Raw genomic sequence first — 27879 nt, 5'->3', positions numbered from 1 at the left:
TACTCAGAAATTTCCTTATCTTCATAAAGTCTGCTCTTGACTTTCTGAATTTCATTTTTTGTCTGGATCCTTGTTATGGCTTAATATAATGGACCACGTTAAAAATTTCGTAATTTTACCAGGAACAAAATGGTTCGCATGTACACCTACACCCAACTATGACAATTTATTATTAGTATTATCATTATTAACAGTCAAATGTCTTTGTCCAAATTCTTATGATACGTATAGTATTGTTGTCAAAAAAATTTCTTGGGCAGAGAAAAACATCCACCAAAAACATTAGCGTGTGCGCAGCGTACATACTGGGTATGGTATTGGTATAGGTCTCCGGCCCGGGAGACATTTTGAAAATTTCATTTTGGCCCGCGCTTAAAAGTATTTGCCCACCCCTGATCTATATGCACTCCCCTACTAGGAAGAGAGAATCGATCATAGCTTCGGAACTAATTGACCAATCTTAATGTTTTTTAATATGTCTCGTTTGCCCAAATTTCGATTGAAGTTTACAAAGAAAAAGATAATTGAAAAATTTATTATATTTGTTTGTTAGTTTAAACATTATCGTTGTTTAAAAAATTCCCTATGCTCTCTTATTCAACTGATTGATTCAATGATTCAAATTTTATTTGAAAGCTTAAATTCCCTTTTGTATGAAGAATTTTTTTCAATTGTTTAAAAATCATTTTATCTGCATAATCTGCAAATCTTGAATATTAATAACTTTTTTCAAAAAGTTAGATTGCAAAATTTTTTTGCGAAAACTACTTAATCGATTGTGTTCTTGTTCTTCAGCCTCTTTGCATCCATTTCTGGGCAAAGACCTTCCCATGAGTTCTCCATTCTTCACTGTTTTGTGATATTTGGTACCAGTGTCCTAGCACCATGTTGCCTAGCCATCGCTTTTGTGGTCTTCCTCTACCTTTCGTTTCGTTGCTGTATCCTACCATGTCCTACTTAGTCCCATTTCATTTGCGTAATACTTCCAATCACTTCTTCCATCTTCGTCCTGCTTCGCATGTCCTTATGTTTTATACAGTGCCGGCGATAACGGGCCTGCAAGGGATGCACTGCAGGCGGGCGCCCGTGTTTGGGGGGCGCCAAAATGAGCTTGTTTCTGCTGGTGTTATGTAAAATACTAAGACAAAAAAATTCATTTTTTAAATGTGGTTTAAATTCGTCATAATACCCTAATCTGTGTTTGTTAATTTTGCATATCACACGACATGTAAAATATACAAAAACATGCAATGCGGCAAAGAATTCTTTCCATGTAGTAATATAATTTATTGGTCAAAGATATTATATCTATATCTCAACCAAACAACCTTGCTCTTAATGGGAATGCTTTGTTTATTTTCTCCAAATTTCTTGCAAGTTGTAGTTTTGTCAGCAGTTATGAGAGGAAGTGAATAATTTCTAGTAAAATAAACAAGATTGTGATACTGCTTTCTTGCGGCTTGTCTAATTTAAGTATTATATATTTTACCTCTTAATTTAAGTATCGAGTTAAGGATTAATTCTGTAAAAACATATGTATTTAAAATAAACATTTTAGTATTATTTCATGTGATTATAATACAGAATAGTTTGTCAGTTGTATACTCTTCATAAGCAGTTAAAGAATCCAGTGTTGTATTCAATTAATATAAAATTATATTTGTTAAATACTCAGTACTATTATTAAATTACACTTTCACATTACTACAGAAGCATAATCTTGAGGTTTTAAAGTTATTATTTTTATGTAGGTAAATAAAAATGCATTCAAAAAAAAATTAGCAGAAAAGCCGAAAAAGAAGAAATGACAAAAAACAATCTTAGTTCTTTTAGCTAATTTCTTAAAAGAGTTAAACTGAAGTTGTTTTGTCAGATGATGGGTTCAATAAATCTGTACGGAACTTTATTTACCGGGGACATTTGCGGATAGCGGGACACCGACTTAGTCGGTGCCCGGAAACACATTTTTAGGACACAATCCAAAATCAAGCATTAATAGAGAGAAAAGCTCTTCTAGCTACCCCTAAAATCAGGTGGTTTAACCATATAAAGTAAACCGAGGTAAACAAGGGCATCCTAGCAAGGGCATGCGAGGGCATCCAACGTAACGTTTAGTACAAAGCCTCCTCATTCGTTATATACTGCGACGGGGGGAAGGGGGATAGTGGTATAGCTTGGGGGTCAGATAGGTTACAACTCTAGGTTACGCAGTGTGACCGGTTTGATTTTCGTACATATGGGTCTCACTGTTCCATTAGAACCCACATACCCACATAATGTCCCCGAGGCTGGGATTGTACGAGTATCTGTGTGTATGTGGGGGGGGGGGGCGCCTTTGCTAGTTTTGCAGGCGGGCACCTTATACCCTAGCGCCGGCACTGGTTTTATATGTTCTCTCAGAGAAGCTCTTAAGATAGCTCGACGTTGGCCCTCAGTGTTGTTGTTAATCTAATGACTGATAACTTTGTAAGAGTCAAGGTCTCTTTTTTTCCAACACACCACTGAATTTTTTCGACACTTTCGATCTCACTTCCATCTAAGTATATTGCGATATTATGATTTATCATCACTTTCATAGTTGTTCGTCACATCTTCTTCTTGTTGATGTGCCTATCTGTGACGAATGTTGGCGATCATCATGGCAATCTTCACTTTATCTGCAGATGTTGTATTGAACCAGGTTCTGAGGTTCTTTAACCAGGATGTTCTTCTTCTTCCTGGACCTCGCTTTCCAAATATTTCTCCTTGTAGGATGGCTTGTAGGAGGGCATATCTGGATTCATTTCGCATAATGGGTCCAAAGTATTCCAACTTTCGGGATTTTATGATGGTTAGTACTTCTCGGTTCTTCCCCATTCTTCTAAGGACCTCTTCATTTCTGACACGATCAGCCCATGGGATTTTAAGAATTCTCCGATATAGCCACATCTCAAATGCTTCTAATTTTCGGCACATATCGTCGTTCAAGGTTCATGATTCAACACCATAAAAGAGGACAGAGAAGACGTAGCATCTCAGCATTCTTACTTTTATACCAAGGGAACGGTTGTGGGTTGTGGCTCTTGAAAAAGGCCCCCATACGGTTGAAGATTAATCTAGCTTTTCCGATGCGCGCTCGTATCTCTTGGTCCATTCTTAATTTACTATGGTGTCGAGGTAGTTGTAGTGCCTCACTTTTTCTACAGGGGTTTGGTTGATATAGAGTTAACCTTCTGTTATCCTTTTCTTGCTGACGATCATAAGCTTTGTCTTGTTTACGTTTATATTGAGTCCATATTGTTGACTGTAATACGTGATTTTGTTCATGAGGACTTGTAGGTCTTCTAGGTTGTCCGCAAATACTATGGTGTCATCTGCATACCTGATGTTATTTAGCCGGTACCCGTTTAGTAGAATACCTTTTTCAGTTTCGGGCAAAGCTTCGATAAATATTCTTTCAGAGTAAAGATTGAAAATTAGGGGGGCCAAAATGCAGCCTTGTCTCACTCCACGCATGATTTTCACATATTCGGTGTTTTCACCGTCAACTCTGAGGTTTGCAGTCTGATTACAGTAAAGGTTTCTAATTATTTTCAGATCTTGGTTGTTAATTCCTGCTTATTTTACTATCTGCATCATCTTGGCGTGTTGAACTCGATCAAACACCTTCTCGTAGTCAACCAGGCATGCATATACGTCGCAATTGACTCTCTGCATCTCTGGAATAAGACTTGTATTGAAAACAAATCCTCTCTCGTACCACCAGCATTTATGAACCCGAACTGGTTGGGCGAAATTTGACTTTCACATAGCTTGTAAATTCTCGTATGGATTACCTTTAGAAACAATTTTCGGAGATGACTCATCAGGCTTATCGTACGGTATTCTTCGCATTTTTTGGCTCCTGTTTTTTTTGTAAGTGCAATAAACTCAGACTCAGACTTTAGCCATTCTGTTGGTATTTCTTTGGTTCTCTGGCTAGTTTATCACATAGTAGATTATTATTACGAGCTAATTGAAGAAACAGGTAAAGGAGAAAAAAATATTTGAAAAATGTATTTGTAGGATAAAGATATCGTGAAAAAAGACTTTTCTGAGATATGATACTTTTTGCAAGAAGAAAAACAGTTTATTGCAATGGAATATGGCATAGGAGAAATTGTAAATATATACCAATGTTTATTTAAACTCCATTTCATATCAAACTCAATAATGTCAATATAACTTTTTTAATATTTTTATAAAAAGTTTTAATTTTTTCTTCGAAATGCGTCTCTTGTAAGTTTTACCTGTATTATTTCTGATGCGTACCTACTTTTGTTTCGTTAACTGAGATACTATTTGAAGAACAAATACTTGTTCATAAAGATTGTAATTAGTAATAAAACAATTTGTATTTCATTATGACAATAAAGTTAGGAAGCTGATAAACACAGCAAATAATACTTTTATTAGGTCTGAATATTCACTAGCATCACAGATTTTGATGTCACATTAGAATATAGTATGGTATAACTAGACCCAAACTCAGATATCCAAAGTGAAAGTTATCCTTCAACACCAAATTGTTCTATATGGTCCACATAATGTTCAGAAAAAGTCACAAAATTTTGAGCGTCGGGTTTTGGGGGTAGAGGGGGATAAATCGGTAAATTCGTAGTTTTTTACGTTTTTCGTCCATATTTCTAAAACTATGCGGTTTAGCATGAATAACCTTCTATCCAAAAATGTTCTACATTAAATTCTACATAATCCTTCTAAAATGAACGGTTCAAAAGTTACGGATGTAGTATAGTATAATTGGTCCAAAAAAAGGAATAACCCAGACATCCAAAGTAAAAGTTTTCCTTCAACACCAAATTATTCTATATGGTCCACATATTGTTCAGTAAAAAGTTACATCATTTTGGGCGTCCGGTTTTTTTGGGGGGGGGGGGGGGGGGGAGATGGAGGAAAAGTAGGCAAATTAGTAGTTTTTTTACGTTTTTCGTCAATATTTCTACAACTATGCTTTAGCAAAAACAATGTTCTATACAGAAATGTTCTACGTGAAATTTAAAACAAAAAAGGTTCTATACATAATTGTTATAAAATCTACGGTTCCAGAGTTACGGAGGGTAAAAAGTGTAGGTTTTCGATACTTTTTATATTCTTTGGGCAATTTATAGAAATTTTCTTTAACCAGGATTGTGTTTTGTAAATAAAATTTGCTATTTCAGTGACCGATGATATGTTAGTGATAAGCCCTTGAAGAAACGTCAACCTCACCACCCAAAAATTATCATCAATTGCCCAGATAATTTAAAAAGTATCGAAAACTTCCACTTTTCATCCTCCGTTAACTCTGGAACCGTTGATTTTATAACAATTATGTATAGAACCTTTTTTTATTTTAAATTTTATGTAGAACATTTTGTATAGACCATTGTTTACGCTAAAGCGTAGTTTAAGAAATATTGACGAAAAACTTAAAAAAAACTACTAATTTACCGACTTCTCACTTATCTCCCCCCCCCCCCCCCCCCCAAACCGGACGCTCAAAAATGGTGTAACTTTTTACCTGAACAATATGTGGACCATATAGAACAATTTGGTGTTGGAGGAAAACTTTTACTTTAGATGTCTGGGTTAGGCCTTTTTTGGACCAATTATACTATAACTACCTCCGTTACTTTTTAACCGTTCATTTTAGAAGGATTATGCATAGGACCTTTTTTATTGCAAATTTAATGTAGAACATTTTTGTATAGTAGGATATTCATGCTAAACCGCATAGTTTTAGAAATATTGACGAGAAACCTAAAAAACTACGAATTTACCGATTTCTCCCCCCTGTCTGGTGTGACTTTTTTCTGAGCATTATGTGGACCATATACATAGAACAATTTAATGTTTTAGGATAATTTTCACTTTGGATGTCTGGGTTATGCCATTATTTGGATCAATTAAATCATACTAATAAGAAACTTGTATACAATAGTGATCAATTCCCTTCTATACGCTGATACATGATACAGTTTTTACACAGACACAGTAGAGAATATGAAACAAATGCACATTTGGCAAAAAGAGGTACAAATTTTAAAAATGGAAATTAATCTTAATAAACAAAATTTCTTATGATAATAAATGAAGCAAATATATGGAAACGACAGAACGAGAATACATACAAGGACAATAATACCTGAACATAAACACAGAAGGAAAAATATATAAATTCAAAGAACTATGAAGGAAGAAATCCAAATAAAAAATCAGGTATTAACAAGTAAAACAATATATAGAAGGGTGCAGAAAAGAATATAATATAAGACAGTGGTAAAGATAAGTGTGAGAAGGAAAAGTCCTTAGGAAAATATTTGTAGGAAGGCTATGAATTTAAGTGTGGATAAAAAGATCAAATATAGAACTAGAGAAGATATATGGAGAACCGAATATCGTAGGGATCAGAAAATTACAAAGACTGATTGGGACATATTCAAAGGATGGCAAACTTGCGACTACCGAAAATAATACTGATGTGATAAATAGGAGGAAATAAGAAGAAGGGCAGGCCAAAATCAGATAGAAGAATAATATTGAAAAAGACATAGAAGATCTTAAAATACCCAATTGGAAATATAAAGCAGAAACAGGAAAGAATGGAAAAGAATATTAAATCAAACCATGGACCTTCTACGCCTGGGGAGACAAATTATTATATAGATAGAAATAATTATTATATAGATAGAAACCAATAAACGTCGCCGGATTGTTTATAACAGAGAGGCAGATGACGGTAAATGACATAGGTAATAGATGAAAAAAGAAAAGGATACGAGTGAGTAAGAAGTAAAATTAATGATTCTCTCATTTGTAATTGCTTAATCCTATACTTATGTAGACCTGGATCCCGCGTACCAAAAAAACGTTGATTAATAGCAAGCTAAAAATTTGTTAATAGCTTAACGGTGTCTAGTCGGACAAACTTTAATGTATCGGAACACTGGAAAAGGGGAAGTTTTAATTGTGGAACGTGAATTAATTGTGGAACTAGTCATCCTGAGTTTATGATTGTGAAAACTAGCAAGTTGTTTTTAAGTTTATTCAATAGCAAACTTTATATTATAATAGATGAAAAAATGTTTGTCCGACCAATATTTTGGGCATTTAATAAGTCCGACACGTAGAACATGTCAAATGACAGGAATTATGTTGGTGATAGATAGAAAGTACCAATTACACTGATAAAAATAATTGAAAGTATATACAGAGTAGTAAAAGGGCGTGTACAGATAGCAGGAGAAAGATCTGAAGAATTCAATTGGGAAAGAGGTATCAAACAAGGAGACAGTCTTAGTCCGCTACTATTCATAATAGTCATGAATGAATTGACTAGAAAGGAGAAAGAATGAACCAAATACAGACAACAATAGGATACCAAAGACTACAGCCAATAAAAATAGAAGCCTTATTGTATGCGGATGATATAGTCCTTATAGCAGATTTCGTGACAAAAATGCAAAAACTTATAAACATATGGACAGAAGAAATAGAGAAATTAAAAATGGAAATAAACATCGAGAAAAGTAAAATAATGGTCATGGGCGAAAAGGAAGAAAATGAAGTAAATTTAAAATGCAAAAATACTCAACTGGAAATAGTTACCGCATATGATTATCTTGGAAGTATAATTACTAGGGAGAGGATTTATATGCGAGCAATTTTGATGAAATATGCGCATACATATACAGTAAAAAGTTATGAAATATGCGCAAGATATGCACAAAAATTAAATAAAAATACACATTTTGAGAAACCAAATATTTATCTACAATAAAATGAATGTACCGATTTTCCACTATCTTCTTGATTTTTTTTATGGTATCGTTGTAAATTTCTGGTACGTAATTTTTTTCAATGAACTTTCATCGTCTCCCCCCTTTTCTTGCAATATATTTCCAAAAAACCTTTAATCATAGGATTTTTCAGTTTTTTTAAATCCGACTTAAATTTATATTGGTCATTGGATGAATTCATCAACGATTGTCTACTGTCAATGGGTAACTGATCAAAACTACTTTCGATTTGCTCATCTTGTATTTTGACTTATGTAGTCCTGTCCCGACGTGTTGTGTAACCGAAAATTTTCACTAAGGTGGTATCTACGGCAATAACACATACTTTTTCAAATTGTTAAAACTTACAATGTTGAGGAATCAGCCAAATATTATTTATTAAAGAAAAAAAAAGGAAGTAAGCAATCTTAAACTCACCATTCTATTACATGCTTCGCAGAATAATTTCCATTGGTGTAAAGAAACTGGGGATAGATTCTGATCTGGGAATAAACCAGGCTAGAACCTTTCGGCATATTGTACTATTCACAAACAAAAGCACTTAAAAAAAACTAAACATTCGTATTGACTGACTAAAGGTGACTAATTGTACTGATTTACGGGATCGGATTTAAATCATATTTAAATTTCCGTTAGAGAATCCTAAAACGATGTTTAGAGGTGTAAATATTCTTTTAACAATAGGGTATTTAACGTCCTACAATCATTTTATGACAGCGCACTAGACGCACATTGTGGGAAAGTCCGGTGTCACATTATGCATTTTGACCGGATGCGGTGGAAACGCATCCGTTTCCAACGCAACCGGACCTATCTGTCACACTATGCGTTTAGTCTGGTGCAGTTTGTAAGCGCGTGACATTGTCTCAAAACGCATCCGTTTCTAACGCAACCGGACCGACCTGTAACACTATGCGTTTTGACTGGATGCGGTGGAAACGCATCCGGTCAAAACGCCTAATGTGGCATCGCACTAAAGATCAGGAGTTTTCTAAAGAAAAACCGAAAAGGTAGTGAATGAGAAGACTTCAGGTAGTTCTCGAAAAAATATGACAGCATGTGCGGGGGAATATTTTTTGTCGAATTAAAAAATTTTAAAATTTTTTCGTTTGAACAAAAATGTTTTCAAAAAAGGCACATAATATGCAAGTTTCTTTAAAAATATGCAAAATTTGGTAAAGTTCTCAAATATGCGAAATATGCAAGCAATATGCATTTAGCATAAAATCCGCTCCCTAATAATTACCAATGATGGGAAAATAGACCTCGAAATAACAAACAGAACCAAAAAATCAAACAAACTGTACTACGCACTAGCGCCAGTTCTGAGGAAAAAAGAATTGTCCCAGGAAACAAAAATTAAAATATATAATACGATTGTGATACCGACGATACTGTATACGAGCGCAAATTGGACTTTACAGAAAAAGCATAATAGTAGGATAAATGCAATTGAGATAAGACATCTACGAGCTATAGCCGGAAAGACCAAATGGGATAGAATAAGAAATGAGGCAATAAGAGAGATAACTAAACAGGAACCGATAATGAATAAAATAATAAAGAGACAATTAAACTGGTATGGACATCTAATGAGAATGAAACCTAGTAGACTAACAAGGAAAGTTCACGAAACAAGGAATATTACAAAAAAGAAAAAAGGCAGACCGAGGAAAAAATGGATACAGCAAATAGTAGAAGCAGGAAAAATTAAACAGAAAACGCTAGAAGAAATGAAACTAATAGCACAAGACAGAAAAGACTGGAAGAGATGGGTGAATACGTAGCTAAACTAAACCCAAATCCGACACCTGAAAGGGTATAAGGAAGGGGAGAAAGAAAGAAAGAAAGATAAATAGCGCTATTTACCGCCAACATAATTCCTGTCATTTGACATGTTCGACTTGTCGGACTTATTAAAATGCCCAAAATATTTGTCGGAAAAACATTTTTTCATATATATTATCTATATAAAGTTTGCTATTGAATAAACTTAAAAACAACTTGCTAGTTTTCACAATCAACCTGTTAGCAGTCTAATTTTTTCGTGAGAATTTAATGAAAGGGTAACAAATCAATTGGAAGTTCTGTCCGACAAAATACATGGGACGTTCTCGTAACGTACGTTCAAAGCCTAAAACCTGTTCCACAAAATTAAAGCTTCCCCTGTTCCAGTGTTCCCGTACATTAAAGTTTATTCGACTAGACACCGTTAATGTATTAACAAATTTTCAGCTTGCTATTAATCATTTTTTTGTACGCGGGATCCAGGCCTAATAGGTATAATGAATTATTTTTTAATAATTTTTCAGTCTGTAATATACAGGGTGTAACAAAAATACAGGTCATAAATTAAAGTACATATTCTAGGACCAAAAATAGTTCAAATAAACCAACTTACCTTCGTACAAATATGCACATAAAAAAAGTTACAGCCCTTTGAAGTTACAAAATGAAAATCGATTTTCTCGAATATATCGAAAACTATTACGAGATTTTTTATTGAAAATGGACATGTGGCATTATTATGGCAGGATCATCTTAAAGAAAAATTATAGTGAAATGTGTGCACCCCCTAAAAATTTTATGGGGTTTTGCTCTTTTAAACCCCCTAAATTTTTGTGTACGTGCCAATTACATAATTATTGTGCTACCATTAGTTAAATTCAATATTTTTAAATTTTTTTGCCTCTTAGTATTTTTTCGATAAGGCAGTTTTTATCGAGATGTGGCTTCTTTTTTAATATGGTTCAAAATATACCTAAAAATGTAAATCATAAATAAATTTTCATAATATTATTACCAAGTCTCCATAATCGTACTTAACCATATACAAATATGTTGTGGATTTGACAAATAATCAAAAAATATTTCGATAAAAAATTTACTTTTCGAAAAAGTACCAAGAGGCAAAAAAGTTTTTAAAATATTGTGTTTAACTAATGGTACTACAAAAAAATTAAATTGGAACGTACACAAACGTTTGGGGGGGCGGGGGGGGGTTTAAAGGAACAACACCCCCATAAGATTTATAAGGGGTGTCCAAATTACACTATAACTTTTTCTTAAGATATTACTACCATAAAAATGCCACATGTCCATTTTCAATAAAAAATCTTTAATAGTTTTCGATATATTGGAAAAAATCGATTTTCATTTTGTAACTTCAAAGAGCTATAACTTTTTTATGTGCACATTTGTACTAAGGTATTAAATTTATGACCTGTATTTTTGTTACACCCTTTAGATGAAGGTTTACAGAATTTATTCATATAAATTGTTTCGTGTTCCGTAGATTCAACGTAGAATATTGATGTACAACACAATATAAAAATAAAAAAACTGTCAGACAAATTATTTTAGTAAATCAAACTGTGGCAACATAGCCTGAAATAATCAGCTTTACCGGCAGACACGTGCGTAAGCTACAGGTTTTTGGCAAATGGCCAAATAGGAAACAAAAAAACGTCTAGAAAAAAGTATCTTACCTTGAGTTTTCTTGGGATCATCGTTTCTGTGGAGTAAAACAGTTGAATACGTTGTATTAGTGTATCTACTACGCCTTGATCCCGTTCTACCCATTTCAAAATGATTTATTTCAATTGTTTACAAATATTAAATTTGTTTCATGATAAATAAAAATAAATAAATGTTTTCAACAATAAAAAAATAACAAATATGTAACAACTTTGTACTGAACGGAAAATATTAAGATTGACAAAAAACTCCTATTTGAATTTCTTCTTTTTCCTAGCAAAGATAATAGGAAAAGAAAAGTGTAGTAATTTAAGGAAAAATGTCATAATCGACCATTTAAATGTTACTGGTGGTTGATGAGAAAAACGTTCAAATTTAAAAAATGCGAAAAAAGTTGATATTTTCACTTTTTGTACCGGACGATACCTGATGATCGTTGCCGTTGATATATTTTTTATCAAGAACTTCCACTTCCACTTTCCACTTCTAAACCGACTACTTCCTCACGCGATTGTGAATTCGGTTAGTTCAGGACTCCTGAATTGTGGCTCGCTGCGTTGCCGGATTTATATCGTTTGTATAAACACTAGGGCACAGGGCGGTCCGATATGTAAGCCTCCAAAAGAAAAAAAAAATTGGAAAAGTGGCGATTTATTTCTGAATCTAATCTCCTTTTGTTATATCTTCTCAATATTGTATTACGGAGTTGAATCCTGGACACTTACTGAAGCAATGGAGAAAAAACTTGAAGCCTTCGAGATGTGGCTATACAGGCGAATCATAAGGATATCATGGACGGACAAGATAACCAACGAGACCGTATTACGAAGAGTGGGCAAAGAAAGAGAGGTGATGTATACCATTAAAAGGAGAAAGTTAGAATATCTCGGACACATAATGAGAAACGGCACTAAATACAGATTACTGAAGGTAACTCTTCAAGGTAAAGTATTCGGAAAGCGAGGAATTGGGAGAAGAAGAATATCATGGTTAAAGGACCTGAGGAAACGGTTCCCCACAACAACAACTAATCTATTTAAAGCATCAGTTAATAAAATAATTATAGCCAGAATGATCGCCAATATTCGAAACGAATAGGCACTAAAAGAAGAAGAAGAATCTCCTTTTAGCTTAATACATTTAACTCAGCGAACTCCACCTTCTTTAACCCGTCTAACAATCAACTTCCCATCCACCATGATAAGCTTTATATCGAAATGAACAGACTGCGCTCCAGATATACTCCATTGTTAAGGGCCACCTCCTTACATCAGGAACATTTTGACCTCACCAACGATTGGAGAAGATAATGGGAGAGCGACTCACCACAGGAAGCACACCAAATGGCCTGTATCGATCAGACACCACCAGGCTTTGAACTGCCCCACAAAACATGGACGGCGCTGAACAGAATAAGTAGATGTCTGAACATATACCGATAGATGTGCTGACAGCTTGCATAGATGAGGAAAGGGCCTTACTCATGAGTGTGACTGTGGTGCGCAACGGCAGACCATCCGTCACATTATTGAGGAATGCCCCCGAAGGAGGTACGCTGGAGTTTTCGATGAGTTCCTGAATGCGACCGAAAATATTTTACATTATATTAACACATTAGATTTTCGTTTGTGATACTTCATGTAACGTTTTACAGTTGAGTCCATGAGTCTTTACCCGTGCGTCATTAATACCTGGCGAGATAAAACATATACTTTTTATCTAGCATCATTCTCTTCCACGCATGAAACTAATAATGACAAACCAGCTGCCGCCTGTTATTAAGTAAAAACACATGTTATTTTTATGAACGACATAGACTCAGTGCATTGAAAAGAGATAGGTACAAAGAAAGACGATTGGGGATGTTTTCACATATCTTAACTACAATTTCCGACGTTTTGTTTTGTTTACTTTTGTGGCTCTCAGTTTGTTGAACTTTTTGCTGCTATTTTGTCGAATTTTTGCATTTTGAAGTTTTTTATAGTATATATACAGTGGTTTTTAAAACTAATTTTATATTGGAGTTAGAAATTTTATGATAAGTTTATGTTATTTTACGATAAATTTTGACAACGTACAAAGCTAACCTCAGTGACACAGTTAACGAATGCTTGTGTTTAATGTTCCGCCAAAGTGAATAAAATAACAAAAAGAAAATATGTTATTGAATTTTTTTATAAATTGTCTATTTATTAATTGATGGATTCGACCGCTACTTGATGGAAGTTCATTTTATTTCACAATAAAACACTGAAACCTTTTGTTTTCTATACTTCCACAAAATTGCCAAACATTTGTGGAAGTATAGAAAACAAAAGTTTTCAGTGTTTTATTGTGAGATGTCTATTTATTTATTAATCAACGATAATAAAAGGATTTATTAAGCTATTTCAAATGTAGCTGTTATTATGCACCAAAATTTTAAAGCAAAACTTAAATTTGACATTATATTTATTTGATAACGTCAAATTTAATACTATAACCCGTGATCAGAATAATACTCACTTTCTGTCACTTGCTGTTGCGTTTAGTAAATTTCCGACTTATTTCGCATGCTTTAAATTTTGACACACGGGTAAAGACTCGTGGGCTCAACTGTATATACTTTTTTTAAATTATGTGTTCTTATTTTATCTATGCCATACGATAAATAAATTCTTTAACCCGTCTGAAAAATATGTTTTCTAGAGGTCTACAAAGTAGGCTTACGACTTTCTTAAGTTTGGAAACAAAAAGAGCTCATACAGGGCCAAACCTGGAGAATAGGGTGGACAGGACATAACTTCGTAGCCCTATTTGACAAGTTTGACCATAGTGACGGCGGGGGTGTGAGTCGGTGGCTACTGGGCCATCGACTTGGTCACCGACTGAGTCAGGCAATTGGGGCTGCTTTTTTTTTGAAATTTGGCGTCGAATCAGCCGGATAGTTCGGTATAGTATAGCTCTGTGACAGTTTTGCCGTCTACCAGAAAGTTGATGTAGATCACACCTTGTTAATTTCAGAAAACGGTGGCCATAACCTTTCCGACCATAGGACAGTCTTCGCCTTCTTCGGAGTACGTTCGGGGGGTGACGTCCACTGTATGGACTGTTCTTGTTTGTCTGGTGAGTACCTGTAGATCCATGTTTCATCGTCGCTTATGACGCACTGTAGAAACTCCTTCAGATTATGCATGAACAGCCTCAAATACTGCTTTGAAGTGGTCTTATGGCTACTCTTTTTGGTTTGAGTGAGAAAATACAGCACACATCGTGCCGACAGCTTTCTCATGCCCCAAATTTCATGCAGTATATGATTCACGCCAGCTTTTGATATGCCTACTGTCTCAGCTATATCGCGAACCTTCAGACGGCGATCTGCAATACGAGATCGTGAATTTCTGTCACGTTATCTTCCGTGGTAGCCGTTTTCGGGGCATGCCTTCGACTATCGGGGCCATCGAAGGAGAAAAGCTACCATACATAGTATTCCAGCGCTCTTTTATTGCTCTTTGATTGACCGATATTGATTGGCTGGACAGATTTGGCCATGGCGACGGCGGAGGTGTCAGCTGATGCGTTGTCATGGTGGAAGAGTAGTTTTTTCCCCAATTGGGGCTGTTTTCTCTACAATTCGGCGTCTAATCAGCCCAATAAAGTGTTATAGTGAAGACCTGTGACCCTTTTGCCCTTTTCCAGAAAATGGAGACGAAAACATAGTACCTATGCTACATCAAGAAGGACAGGACATGTGCTAAGATCGAATGATGAAATATTACTAAATACAACCTTACAGGAAAGGCCCGATGGCAAAAGGTCTGTTGGTCGCCTAAGAAAAAGATGGAAGGGGAAATTATCGAGGAAACTACGTAAGATAATTGTGCAACAAGAAGAGATTGCAGTACAAGACCGGCAGGAGTGAAGAAAAATATAGTAAACGAAACGCGATCAAGACTCACCTAGACTTGTACAGCCAAGAAGGAAGAAGAAGCAGCGATATATGAATTTTCTTAATACCAATCAGATTTCTGTTTGGGAAATTGAATAATGTGATTAAAAAAGTTGTACAAAGCGTATTTTTCTTAACGTGTCCTATCAAATCCCCTTGACGTTGGCGATTACCATGGCGAAACTCTCTGTCTCGAGCTATTCTAAATAGGTGTTCTGCTTTCTTTATTCCCGTCCACTCCCGATATTCTTCAACCAAGGAGCCTGCTTTCTACCAATTCCTCTGAGTCCTTCGATTTTACCCATCATAATAAGTTGAAGAATATTAAATCGGTCTCCCCTTACTACGTGTCAAAAATAGGCCATCTTTCTATATTTGATGTTATCAAGCAGTTCGCGGGCAGCATTTGCTCTCTTAAGGACTGCCACATTCGTCAGCATAGCCGTCCATGGTGTTTTCAGTATACCTCTGTGCAGCTACATTTCAAAGGCCTCCAAACGATTAATCGTGGATATTTTTAATGTCCATGCTTCGACACCATACAAGAGGACTGACCAAATGTAACATTTAATCATGCGCTTTCGAAGTTGAAGTTGCAAGTTATCATTACAGAAGAATGACCTAATTTTTAAAAATGTCGTACGGACTATCTCGATTCTACATTTTATCTCTTTATCTGGATCTAGCTGTTCAGTAATATGGCAACCAAGATATTTAAAACTGGGTACTCTTTGAATTATATGATCATCAACATATACAAAGCGTACATTTCAAAAACTCTTCACGTTGCCCTCGTAGGACAATAACGATAATTGTTATCATAATTTAATAGAAAATTTTTTGCTCAATTAGAAATCCAATGAAATCAATTAATTTGTAGTCATCTGATTGAATACAACCAATAAAACCAACATTATACTGAAAACAGATCCCATGGGCTGTTTTCACTCAATCATGTAGCTATGGATACCTACATTTCGTTTCATTTCGATTTTGAGATTTCAAATATTCAATATTTCAAAATGTCACGATTTGGTTGTAATACTGATGAGAATATTAATGAAATTATCGAATCAAATATACCAAAGAATATTGTTTACAGTAAAAAATTTGTATGGAAAGCGTTTATGGACTTTTGCAATGATAGAAAATATGAATTAGATGGAAATCGGACGGTGGAAGAATTGGCGTCGATTTTAAAGGATTGGGCTGTGAACATGAGAAGAAAAGATGGTACAGAGTTTAAAGAAGCTACTGTCAAAACCATGTGGAACCTAACAAGTAAGCTTTTACAAGAAAAGTATTATAAGGAAATGAAAGTTATTATTGACCCATTCAAAAGCGTTGTATTTCAACAAGCGCGAGCTGCCCGCGATTCTATACGACGAAAACTACAATCGGATCCCTGTAAAAGGAATCAAAGTTCAGAGGCATTGAGTGCGGTAGAAATAGCAAAAATGATAAATTTGTGGAACGAAGACACCCCTGAAGGGCTACAACGGAAATTCTATCACATAACCGCCGTAGAATTAGCTTGGCGAGGTGGGGAAGCTGCTGCTTGTTTGATTGACTTTTTTCGTATTGAAACAAATAACGATGGTTCTGTAACAAATCGAGTACAATATAACCCTGTATTCAGCAAGACTTGCCAAGGTGGTTCAAGAAGGTGTACTGACAGCAAATTTTTAATAGAAAACAACGACAGTAACGTATGTCCTGTCAGATTATTTAAAAAATTGTTATCAAAAAGGGGCCCAAATATTAAAACGGATAGATTATTCCTAAGAACAAATCGTTACTGGAAAACCGAAAATGATCATTGGTATGATAATATGCCCATTGGAAAAAATATGATTCAAAATTGGACAAAAACGTCTGCCGAAGCGATTGGCTTGAAAACCAAGGAAAAAAAATTCACTAATCACTCCAATAGATCGACCGCGGTCAGTTGGTTGGCCAAAAGTGGTGTTCAAGAGCAAGAGCTTATAAAAATTACGGGGCATAACAATCCCAACTCAATAAAACCGTACTTGGACATTGACGAAGAACATCATAATAAAATTATTAACAGCATGCGTAGTGGAAATACATCTTCATCAGTTATAGAAACTAACATGTCTGGATCTTCATTAAATTTTTCTAATTGTTCCTTTGTTAATTGCACATTTAAATAAATTGTTTCTGCTCTGTATTTTATTTCATAACCAGCAAAAAATTTTCTATCCGAATAACCCTCGAACATTGATAAATGCTCAAAAATTTTTTAACAACTTTCTCAAGCTTGTTGCTTACAGGCAACAGACCTCCGCCTACGGCGTCGGTCTGTTTCCAAGCAACAAGCTTTCGAAATCTGTTATAAAATTTTTTCGAACAATTATCAATGTCCTTGGGTTATTACTACTGATAATTAATTTATTACCCGTTTATTCATTTAATAATATTAACGGGAAACATTATACATTGGAAACAGGCCCGTGCGCAGAATTCGTTTATGGGGGGGGGGGGGGTTTGACATATGTGTATCATGTTAGGTTATGAAGTTAATAAAAAATAATAAGAAACTTTTCTTATAAATGAAGACATTTTATTGTGTCTTGGTGTTGACTTGATATTCAGTTATTATATAATAAATTAACTCTGCGAGGTGTAGAAAAAAACTTCTCCAAAACTCTTTGCGGATCGATCTCGACATCGCGATGTATATTGAGCGAAGCTAATCCGTTCAGCCGATCTTCAGACATTGTTGACCTGAGGTAAGTCTTGAGGCGACGCAATGTTGAAAAGGAGCGTTCATTCGTTGCTGTCGTTACAGGCAGAACTGCCAAAATGCGAAGCATTTGATGTACATTTGGAAATGCATCTCCATTGCACACATCGAGTGCTTCAAGCGAATTTTTAACGTTCTTTCCGGCGATGCGTTGACGCCAAAGTTTGACTTCGTCTACCCAGATGTCACGGGAATCATCCCGCAAAATTGAAGAGTATGGTTCAAACAGTTGAGCGCAGGATTCTTCATTGAAATTCTTCATTTTGTTGGGGAAGAGGCAAGCAAAGTTTGATAAAATTTTGCGGTGATTCAAAAATCGATCTTGTATATGGGTCAGAAACAAATCAATGTATGGGATGTAAATCGTTATGCGAAAATAATCTTGAACTGAATCAGTTTGTACGTTGGAGCGTTGAGTCTGTTTTGACGCGAGCCTTGGTTTCAGCAGTTCTATGTCGTATTTTGCGCTGATTTCGCTCACGGTTTTGAAAATTCCTCTGAAGTCCTTTTCGGCGTTTTCTCTTCTTTCAAGCAGGACTTGTTTCGCAGCATCAGCCAGTTCGATAGCCTCGCCAAGATCCTGGTTTTCGGACTGAAGTACTCGACTGAGAGACAAAGTCAAAGAATGTACTGAGCTCAAAATATGCATGGAGATCTGGAAATTAAATTCAAAGAATGAAGAATGTACAAACATCTTATAATAGAGAGCTGGTAACGTGCTAGTGTAAGTCTTGAATTTTACCTGGAAATTTGCAGTTTTTATTGCTGAAAGAAGTTGGAAAGCTCCAGATGAAGTCGTCGGATCCTTCCAGGTGGTCCGCACAGCTCGAACAGCTGACTAGTCGGTTCGAGTCAGTTGTATCGATACTATGGAGACCTACACAGAGGAGAGGAATCGAGATAGGACGACCTTGAAATTTGTGTACACTATTTTCAAAATATTTCACAAAAATTAACATTAATTTTATAAAAGTCAGACTGTCGGTCTGTAGTTAATTTACATATTATATTTTTATTAACTAAATTTAAACATCAGTTAGCCCACAAACGATGCTTTGCGTTTCCACTCCTTCTTACAGGTCTCCATAATCGATACTATCGATGGTTGCATTCACAATGACACTGATAATAGGAGGTAAAAAAGGCGGGAAAATTCAAAAAAAACGTGCACAAGATCGAGAAAGTTGAGAATGTCGAAACAAAAATTGACAACAAAATATTTATTATCAAGTCGGTTTGACTTTCGTAGAATAAGGACTATTGCTAGTGGAAAATTATGTGCAAAAATTCTCGATGGGGGGGGGGGGTTAGAACCCCAAAATCCACCCCTGCGCACGGGCCTGATTGGAAACAAACCAGCGAGCGCAGTTATAGTAGAGGAAGACCACAAAAACGATGGCTAGACGACATTAAAGCAAAAATGGGGAGACACTGGCACCAAATAGCAAAAAACAAAGAAGAATGGAGAACCCATGGAGAGACCTTTGTCCAGGAGTGAATGCAAACAGGCTGAAGAAGAAGATTATTTAATTATACTACATGTTATACTTAGTGACAAAATATTGCTTTGTACAACTTTTATTATACGCGGCAACAGTGGATCCAATTTATTTGAGTCCAACCTATCAGAGTGCAGGTTTTAGGATTACGTTGTTTTTAAATAGGAAGAATCGCCGAATCCCCTTCCTTTCTACCGGCCGGCATACGTCAAATGAATAGAGACGGTGCAAAATTATTGTTCTCTCTGTATGAAATATAATGTCATGTCTATTCCTGCCCTGCGTGACCGATCGATATACGTTTAGACCCCTTGTGGTAACGGAAAATTGGCAAACGTTTCGGCGGTTGATTATGTTGCGACCTTTCATAATTGGACAATAATAAAGACCAGTAATAAACACATACAGTCCGAAAAATGAAAGAATACCCATGAACGAACATATAAAACACGCTGTATTTTCCTTTCACCGTATCACAAAGGAAATTGTCCAGTGCAAGTAGATGTAACAATAATTATTACATGTACTTTTGCTGGCCAATTTTTTGTGTGACACAGTGACCGGAAAATACAGCGTGTTTTATATGTTCGTTCATGGGTATTCTCTTATTTTTTCGACTGTAATAACTTGTTGATATCTTGATTTCTTATGACAGACTTGTTTTTATTGATACATCCAGTCAAACGATTATAATATGGGTGCTAGACCAGAGAAATTAACAACAAAAATATTGTTCGTCACTTACTTTGATACAGGTATCTAACAACACCTTTATAAACAATGTAAGACTGCTATTTGGTTTTAAATACTAAATATGAAGATCCGTAAATTAGTGACAATGTTAATGAAATAGCATAGAAAATCCTTAAAAATGAGAGTTTGTAAAGTTATTATTGTTTAATTTTTTGCCGACTCATTGCAATAATAGCTTCAATCTAAAGTCTATTTTGAAGCTATTTTTATTTAATTTTATTTTATTGTGAAAAAACGTTAATTTCTCGTGAGCATAGGCTGCATAGGAACAATAATATACATGTAATATATACTCTGGGCTAATTAGCAAAATACAAGGAAAAGTTATTTACCAGCAATTTTATTGCTGGAATCGAATCTTATTATTGTATGTATTAATAATATAGATATGCAAAGTCCGCAGATAGTGTGCTACTTTTTTTATAAACAAAATGGCGCCCGAAAATCGTGTTTTTTTCAATTTGTGCTCTATAACTCCAAAGGTTTTAACTTTAGACCAAAAACACCCAAATAAGAATTCACCGCAATTAAATTCTGCATAGAGACTTGTTTTTTCCGACTTACTTCGACGAAAACTCTCCACGGAAAAAACGGGTTTTTCCAACAAAATCTTTAATTTTCAACTAAACTTTTAGATAAGTAGTTGTTAATCAATAATTAAATAACTTAGTAACATAAAAGCCCTTTCCGTATATATTATAATTCCAGAAGTCTATGGAAATTTAATGAACAGTTTAGCAACAATTAAAATGTCAATTAAAAATTTACGGTCGCTATAATACCGACAATAATTAAGATGCATAAAAATAACTATGGTTTTTTCATAAAAAGACACTATACCTATCTAATGTACTTTACAGGATTGAAATTGGACTATTTAAGCGGCCTCAGGAATATTTTAAAATTATAAACAATTTTTTGGTTTATAAACAGATAGAATATCTCGGGAAATGAATTAAATTGCAAAAACAGTATTCGAAAGATACCGGCAGGACACTTCTTTTAAAAGAAAAGACGTTTAATTATGACGAGTGGTTCCTGAGATACAACCGGTCAAAGTTGACCGGAATTTACGGCAAAGATATAAACAATAGGATGATAATTTTCAAACCATCACCTTTTTATTTTTGTCCTCTTTCTCCACACCAATTTTCATATCTTTAAAATCCTCATAACATATATTATTATAATAAAAACTATCGATAATACGTGTGAAAATTGCCAAAAATAGCAAAATTCCAATCAAAAATTAGATTAGAGAAAATGTAACCCTCAAAGTTCAAAATCGGTATACGTTAACAAAATGCATGTTCTCGGCTTCCCATGGAGCAATTTCCTTCATTCTTTTTTTGTTCCCTAATAACTCGAGTAGAGCCATCGAACTAACGCATTATTAAATGTCAGACTTGCTTTTGTTTTGTTATAATAGATTAATTTATTTATAAGAACAGAAAATTACATATTTTTTCCAGTTGTAGGCTTTTTTTTAGATAAACTTACTACAAGTGTACCTTTTAAAGTTAAAAACATAAATATTCTCATTTGAAAGCTCTATAATTATTTAAACAATTTTTATTTAAACAAATTAAAATATTGTGTTATAATAAATAAATTAATTTATTATAATAAAACAAAAGCAAGTTCGACATTTAATAATGCGTTAGTTCGATGGCTCTACTCGAGTTACTTGGGAACAAAAAAAGAATGAAGGAAATTGCTCCATGGGAAGCCAAGAAAATGCATTTTTTTAACGTATACCGATTTTGAACTTTGAGGGTTACATTTCCTCCAACCTAATTTTTGATTGGAATTTTGCTATTTTTGGCAATTTTCACACGTATTATCGAGAGTTTTTATTATAATAATATATGTTATGAGGATTTTAAAGATATGAAAATTGGTGTGGAGAAACAGGACAAAAACAAAAAGGTGATGGTTTGAAAATTATGATCCTATTGTTTATATCTTTGCCGTAAATTTCGGTCAACTTTGACCGGTTGTATCTCAGGAACCACTCATCATGATTAAACGTTGTTTCTTTTATGAGAAGCGTCCTTCCGCTGTCTTTCGAATAACGTTTTCACAATTTAATTTAGTTTAATATTTCCCGAGATATTCTATTTGTTTTTAGGCCAAAAAATTGTTTATAGTTTTAAAATATTCCTGAGGCCGCTTAAATAGTCCAATTTAAATTTTGTAAAGTACATTAGATAGGTATAGTATCCTTTTATGAAAAAATCATAGTTATTCTTATGCATCATAATTATTGTCGTTACTATAGTGACCGTAAATTTTTAATTAACATTTCAATTGTTGCTAAACTGTTCATTCAATTTCCATTGGCTTCTGGAATTATAATACATACGGAAAGGGCTTTTACGTTACTAAGTTATTTAATTATTGATTAACAACTACTTATCTAAAAGTTTAGTTGAAAATTAAAGATTTTGTTGGAAAAACCCGCTTTTTCCGGGGAAAGTTTTAGTCGAAGTAAATCGGAAAAAACACGTCTCTATGCAGAATTTAATTGCGGTGAATTTTTATTTAGGTGTTTTTGGTCTAAAGTTAAAGTCTTTGGAGCTATAGAGCAAAAATTGAAAAAAACACGATTTTCGGGCGCTTTTTTGTTTATAAAAAAAGTAGCACACTATCTGCGGACTTTGCATATCTATATTATTAATATATACAATCATAAGATTCGATTCCAGCAATAAAATTGCTGGTAAATAACTTTTCCCAAAAATGGCCTATTCTCCGATAATCAGCCCAGACTAATATACCTATACAGAGTGGGCCAAAGAAAATAGTCCACCTCGATATTTGGCAGTATTTATTAGATTTTAAGGAAATGACGACACAGGTCGATTTTTGATCTAAGGGGGACAAATTTTTACGGTACATACATTTGTCATTTGTCAACCCCCTCTCTTCCACTTCCCCACACCTTATTGAATAGGGAATAGGGATAGTGTGCTAGCTCATTTAATAGGTTATTCAATTCTCAATTCAGTAATATAAACATTAACATAATTATTTATACAGGGTGTCCAAGAAATAATATTTTAACTAAATCAATTGTATATATTTAATTCAAAATGCATTCTACTGCTGTCACAAAACAGAAAAAAATTGTTTTTTGATAAAACCTTGCTTTTCGCTTAATTTCAATGTTCAAGCTGCCACCCATCTGCCTCTTGGTAGGTTGAATATTGAATTTAAGCGAAAAACAATATTTATATGTCAAATAAACATTTTTCTCTGTTTTCTGTCAGTAGTAGAATATATTTTGAGTTAAATAAATTACACATATTCTTCTTTTTGTGTCAAATTATTTAATTCAATATAATTTTTTTTGGACACCCTGAGTAAATAATTATGTCAATGTTAATATTACTAAATAGAGAATTGAACAACCTTTCAAATTAGGTAGCACACGACCCCTATTCCAGCGAGTGCTATACATCACGACCAGCGGAGCGAGTGCTATACATTGCGTAAGTTCTCAAAAAGTACTTCACGCACAGTTTCATACAATATTTTATCTACTCTATCATAAACAAATAAAAAAACTGTAACTTTTCGTCACTGGAATTCATTTCTATTCTACAATTTTTAGAACTTTGACATTTAAAAATTCTAACTTCTTTCAAACCACAAAACTGACAAAACTTTTGTCGTAATTTATTGCTCATTATGTCATCAACATGACAACGCGAAAGTTAAGAATGTTTGATTATATGAAAGTGTGTGAAAAACAGTGCGAAAAAGTAAGTCCCATTTAAAATACATTGTTACTTCACACAAACTTTAAACACTTCACGCACTGCTATCTATAATGACAGTTTTCACAAACTAAAAACTTATACATAATATGACATAGAGTAGATAACATGGTACTTTAAATATCAATTTATGTACTATTAGATTATATTGTGAGAAAAAATCCTCTAAATCGAATTTAAAGTTTACAAGGTACGTGAATTTCGGAGTGTAGTACAGTATCCGCCAAAATAAACAGTACAGAATATAAAAAATATATTTTTGAATTAATTTTTATAATACATATATGTTCAAAATATGCACCATGGCGTTTCAAACAAGCTTCATAAAGTTTCTCAATATTTTAGTACGTTCTTTAAAGGTTAAATATTGCAAAACCTCTAAATTTTAAAGAACTGCTTGGATTGACATGAAATTTGGCATACACAAAACTAACAAGTCAAATAAGAAAAGTGATATTGTACCGATGTGTGCTTTTGCCCTAGGGGTGAGTTTCGTCCCCTTTTGGGGGTGAAAAATATATGTTCGAAATAACTCCGGAAATGGATAAAATGACTAATTCTAAGATACTTTTGTTGTATAAAGTTTCTTCACGAAGTTAATACTTTTCGAGTTATTTGCGAGTGAATATGTTAATTTTTCTACAAAATAACCACGTTTTCAGACGGTTTTTCTCAAATAACTCAAAAAGTAAGTAATTAGTGAAAAAAATTCTTACACAAATATAGCACATAAAAAAGTGAAAAACTTGATGTATATATTAGGTCACTGTACCTAGCAGAAGCAGAGTTATAGCTAATGAAAAATAGGTTCACATTCGTCAAATTTCAAATCGTATATTTTAACGTGCCATAACCAAAAAACGAAGCACTTTTTTGGGCAAAACTCTAGTTAATCTTTTTAAGGTGTTTAAAAATGCTTATTTTGGTTTTGTAAAAAAATTTTTTAGCATCAAAAGTAAACAAGTTACGCTCAAAATACAGCTGGTCCTTTTTTGGTAAGAAATAGTGAAAATCACCCCATAATTGGCATTTCAAATGACCTTAATTGTTATCACTTCACAAGTTTTTTACTCGCGTATGTATTAATCATTTTTGTTTGTTTAAGCCGTCCTCTTGTACCTTACGGTGTCGAGGTATGTATTAATCATATGATCTGTAAGTTTCACCGGTTCAAAGTCCTTATTTTTGAAAGAGCTGTAGTTAAAATGGCTTGAACGAGTCATTTATCACGAGTGTATGCAAATTTAGAAACACCGTATCTTGACCAAGTTTTGTCTTACAGAAAAACAAAAAAATACAAAATACCCAAAAAGTAAAGCCGAATTTTTTATTGTTTAAGACTTTTGGCACCTCTAACAATTTTTAAGTTATTTTGAAAAATAGCATTTTTTCAAAATTAAAATTTTTAAAAATTTCATTTTAAAACCAATTTTTTTCAAAAATAAGCAATTTGAATCGATGAAACTTAGAGATCATATAAACACAACATAAGTAAAGTAACTTGTGAAGAGGTAAGGATAAATTTCTTTTTAAATCTTCCTGATTTTTTTTTGCCAAAACAAAAGGGACCAACTTTATTTTGAGCGTAACTTGCTTACATTTGCATTTGATACTAGAAATGTTTTTTATAAAAACAGAACTAAAGCTTTTTTTAAACACTTTATAAAAGTTGTAATTAATGTGTTTTCCCCAAGAATGCTTCAGTATTTGGATATTTCATATTGAATTATTCTATTTGGAATTTTTCGAATATGAACCTATTTTTCATTAGCTATAACTCTGCTTTTGCTAGGTATAGAGACCTAATATATACACCATTTTTTTTCGCTTTTTTATAAGCTATAGTTTTCGACAAAACGCTTACGTTTTGAGTTATTTGCGAAAAACCGTTTAAAAACGTGGTTATTTTGTTGAAAAATGAACATATTCACTTGCAAATAACTCGAAAAATATTGATTTGACGAAAAAACTCTATAGAACAAAAGTTACTTAAAATTAGTCACTTTATCCATTTCGGGACTTAACTTGAACATATATTTTTTCACCCCCGAGATGGGGTGAAACTCACCCACAGTGCAAAAGCACACATCGGCACCATATCACTTTTTTTCTATGACATGTTAGCTATGCGTATGCCAAATTTCATGTCAATCCAAGCGGTTCTTTAAAATTTACAGCAAAAACCTTGAAAGAATGTACTATTTAAACATATATTTAAGAAAAGTGGTTCTGCCACAAACGTTGAAAATAAGTTATTATTCTTTGCTGTGGTTACCGAACAGTTTCTGCCGGATTTTCCGAGCGAAATATGGAATTCTTCGTCATACCCCTAATGTAGGCATCAGGTGATGTTAAATTCAGTGAATGAGGTGGATACTCGAAATCTGTACGACGAGAAATTATTCTGTTAAAGTCGGGTCCATAGATATTTCGCCCGTCGGCAAATTCAAACAGATAACTAGAGACCGACCGATTAATCGGCTTCGGCATCGGCTTCGGCCACCTTCGGCCAATTTTTAAACCTTCGGCCAACATTCGGCTTCGGCCAAAACGAAGCCGAAGGTTTCGCCGAAGGTGGAATAACAAAATGCTCTGTCAGTATACTATACTATATAAATAATCTCTAAACAATATGCTTCGGCGAGCCTTTGATATTTTGACTAATATTTACACCCTATTTTATACCCTAATAAACCAAAACGTTTTAAAAACTTTCAGGTAGTAGGTAGGATATAAATTTTAACAATAGGCCAAGATGTCTCAAAGATCTTTATTTGAACATTACTCACGTAGTAAAATTCTGAGAAACTATAATAATTTTATGGTATTTGTTAAAACTCAAGATTACTGGTATTTTGACTACCTAAATATTAATGGCAAAACATCGACCATCGACTTATAATATATTTTTAGTCACCTTCGGCTTCGTCTTCGGCTTCGGCCGAAGGTATCCTACAGGCCGAACTTCGGCATCGGCTTCGGCTTCGGCCAAAAAAATCACATTCGGTCGGTCTCTACAGATAACATTTGTATTGTTATGAAATTCGAGTAACCGATCTCCCTTTTGTTAAGGCACACGCCGGTATTTTTACAACAGGGTTACTCATTGTAAATCAATCAGTTTAGCACTTGAAAATGTATACTTGGGCAATAGTACAGTTAAAATTGTTAGACGATTATATTTAGATGAAATATTAAGAAATAGAATTGAAACTTTTTTCTACTTTTAAGGACAAAAAAGCAAGTTCATTAGCGGAACGTGAATTCAAAATTATTCTGCAGATTATATTTGAAGCAATATTTGATTAAAACATCTCATATTTGGTGGTAAAAATATATTAAATACATATATTAATTTGTCCGGACTAAAGGTGGTAAAAGATGGTCTGGAGTTATATTTTTGTTTGAATTTGCCGACGGGCGATAGATAGATGGTGTCAACTTTACCGAAATGTTCACGGAGCAAATTTATGGAGCATTTAAACATGGGTCATTAGTCCGTCCAACTCAGTATAAGCGGAAATAATGTTCTAATAAAATTTTTTTTCTTCAGTGGAAAGAGCCATAACGGCAAAGATTTTAACCGTAACGTAATGTCAAATTGACAACTAATGACAAGTGTACCAAATATGATAAAAATGTAACTTGCGGGCGCAATTTCACAGCCCTCTTAATTTCGGTACTGTTTATTTTGGCGGATACCGTATACAGTGATGAGCGCACTAATAACCGGCAAAATATCGCAAAAGATGTAAAACATATTTAAGTTGTGAGATAAAAAGAAATCAACCTAGAAGAGGTGTTAAATTTAGCGATAGTAACTAATAGACTGACATTATATTGATTGTTTACCACC

The 27879-nt window shown here is 34.1% G+C and overlaps 1 protein-coding gene across 5 annotated transcripts in view; it reads right to left on the bottom strand.

The window, feature by feature from the left end:
* Window positions 1-27879, bottom strand: part of LOC114331072 (putative inorganic phosphate cotransporter) — a 387747-nt gene that overhangs the window by 109541 nt on the left and 250327 nt on the right. Inside the window, exon 1 of one of the 5 annotated variants that reach the window (XM_028280544.2) lies at window positions 11306-11766. The exons of the other annotated variants lie outside the window; for them this stretch is intronic. Coding sequence (XP_028136345.2) covers window positions 11306-11399 — 94 coding nt within the window. The 5' untranslated portion in view covers window positions 11400-11766. Of the gene's footprint in view, window positions 1-11305; window positions 11767-27879 lie in introns of those variants that run through there. 5 annotated transcript variants of the gene reach the window in all.

The sequence above is a fragment of the Diabrotica virgifera genome, chromosome 9 (assembly GCF_917563875.1).
Source record: "Diabrotica virgifera virgifera chromosome 9, PGI_DIABVI_V3a".
NCBI classification, from domain to species: domain Eukaryota; kingdom Metazoa; phylum Arthropoda; class Insecta; order Coleoptera; family Chrysomelidae; genus Diabrotica; species Diabrotica virgifera.
Note: the sequence above shows the minus strand (reverse complement) of the source record. Positions and strands in the feature narration are given on the sequence as shown.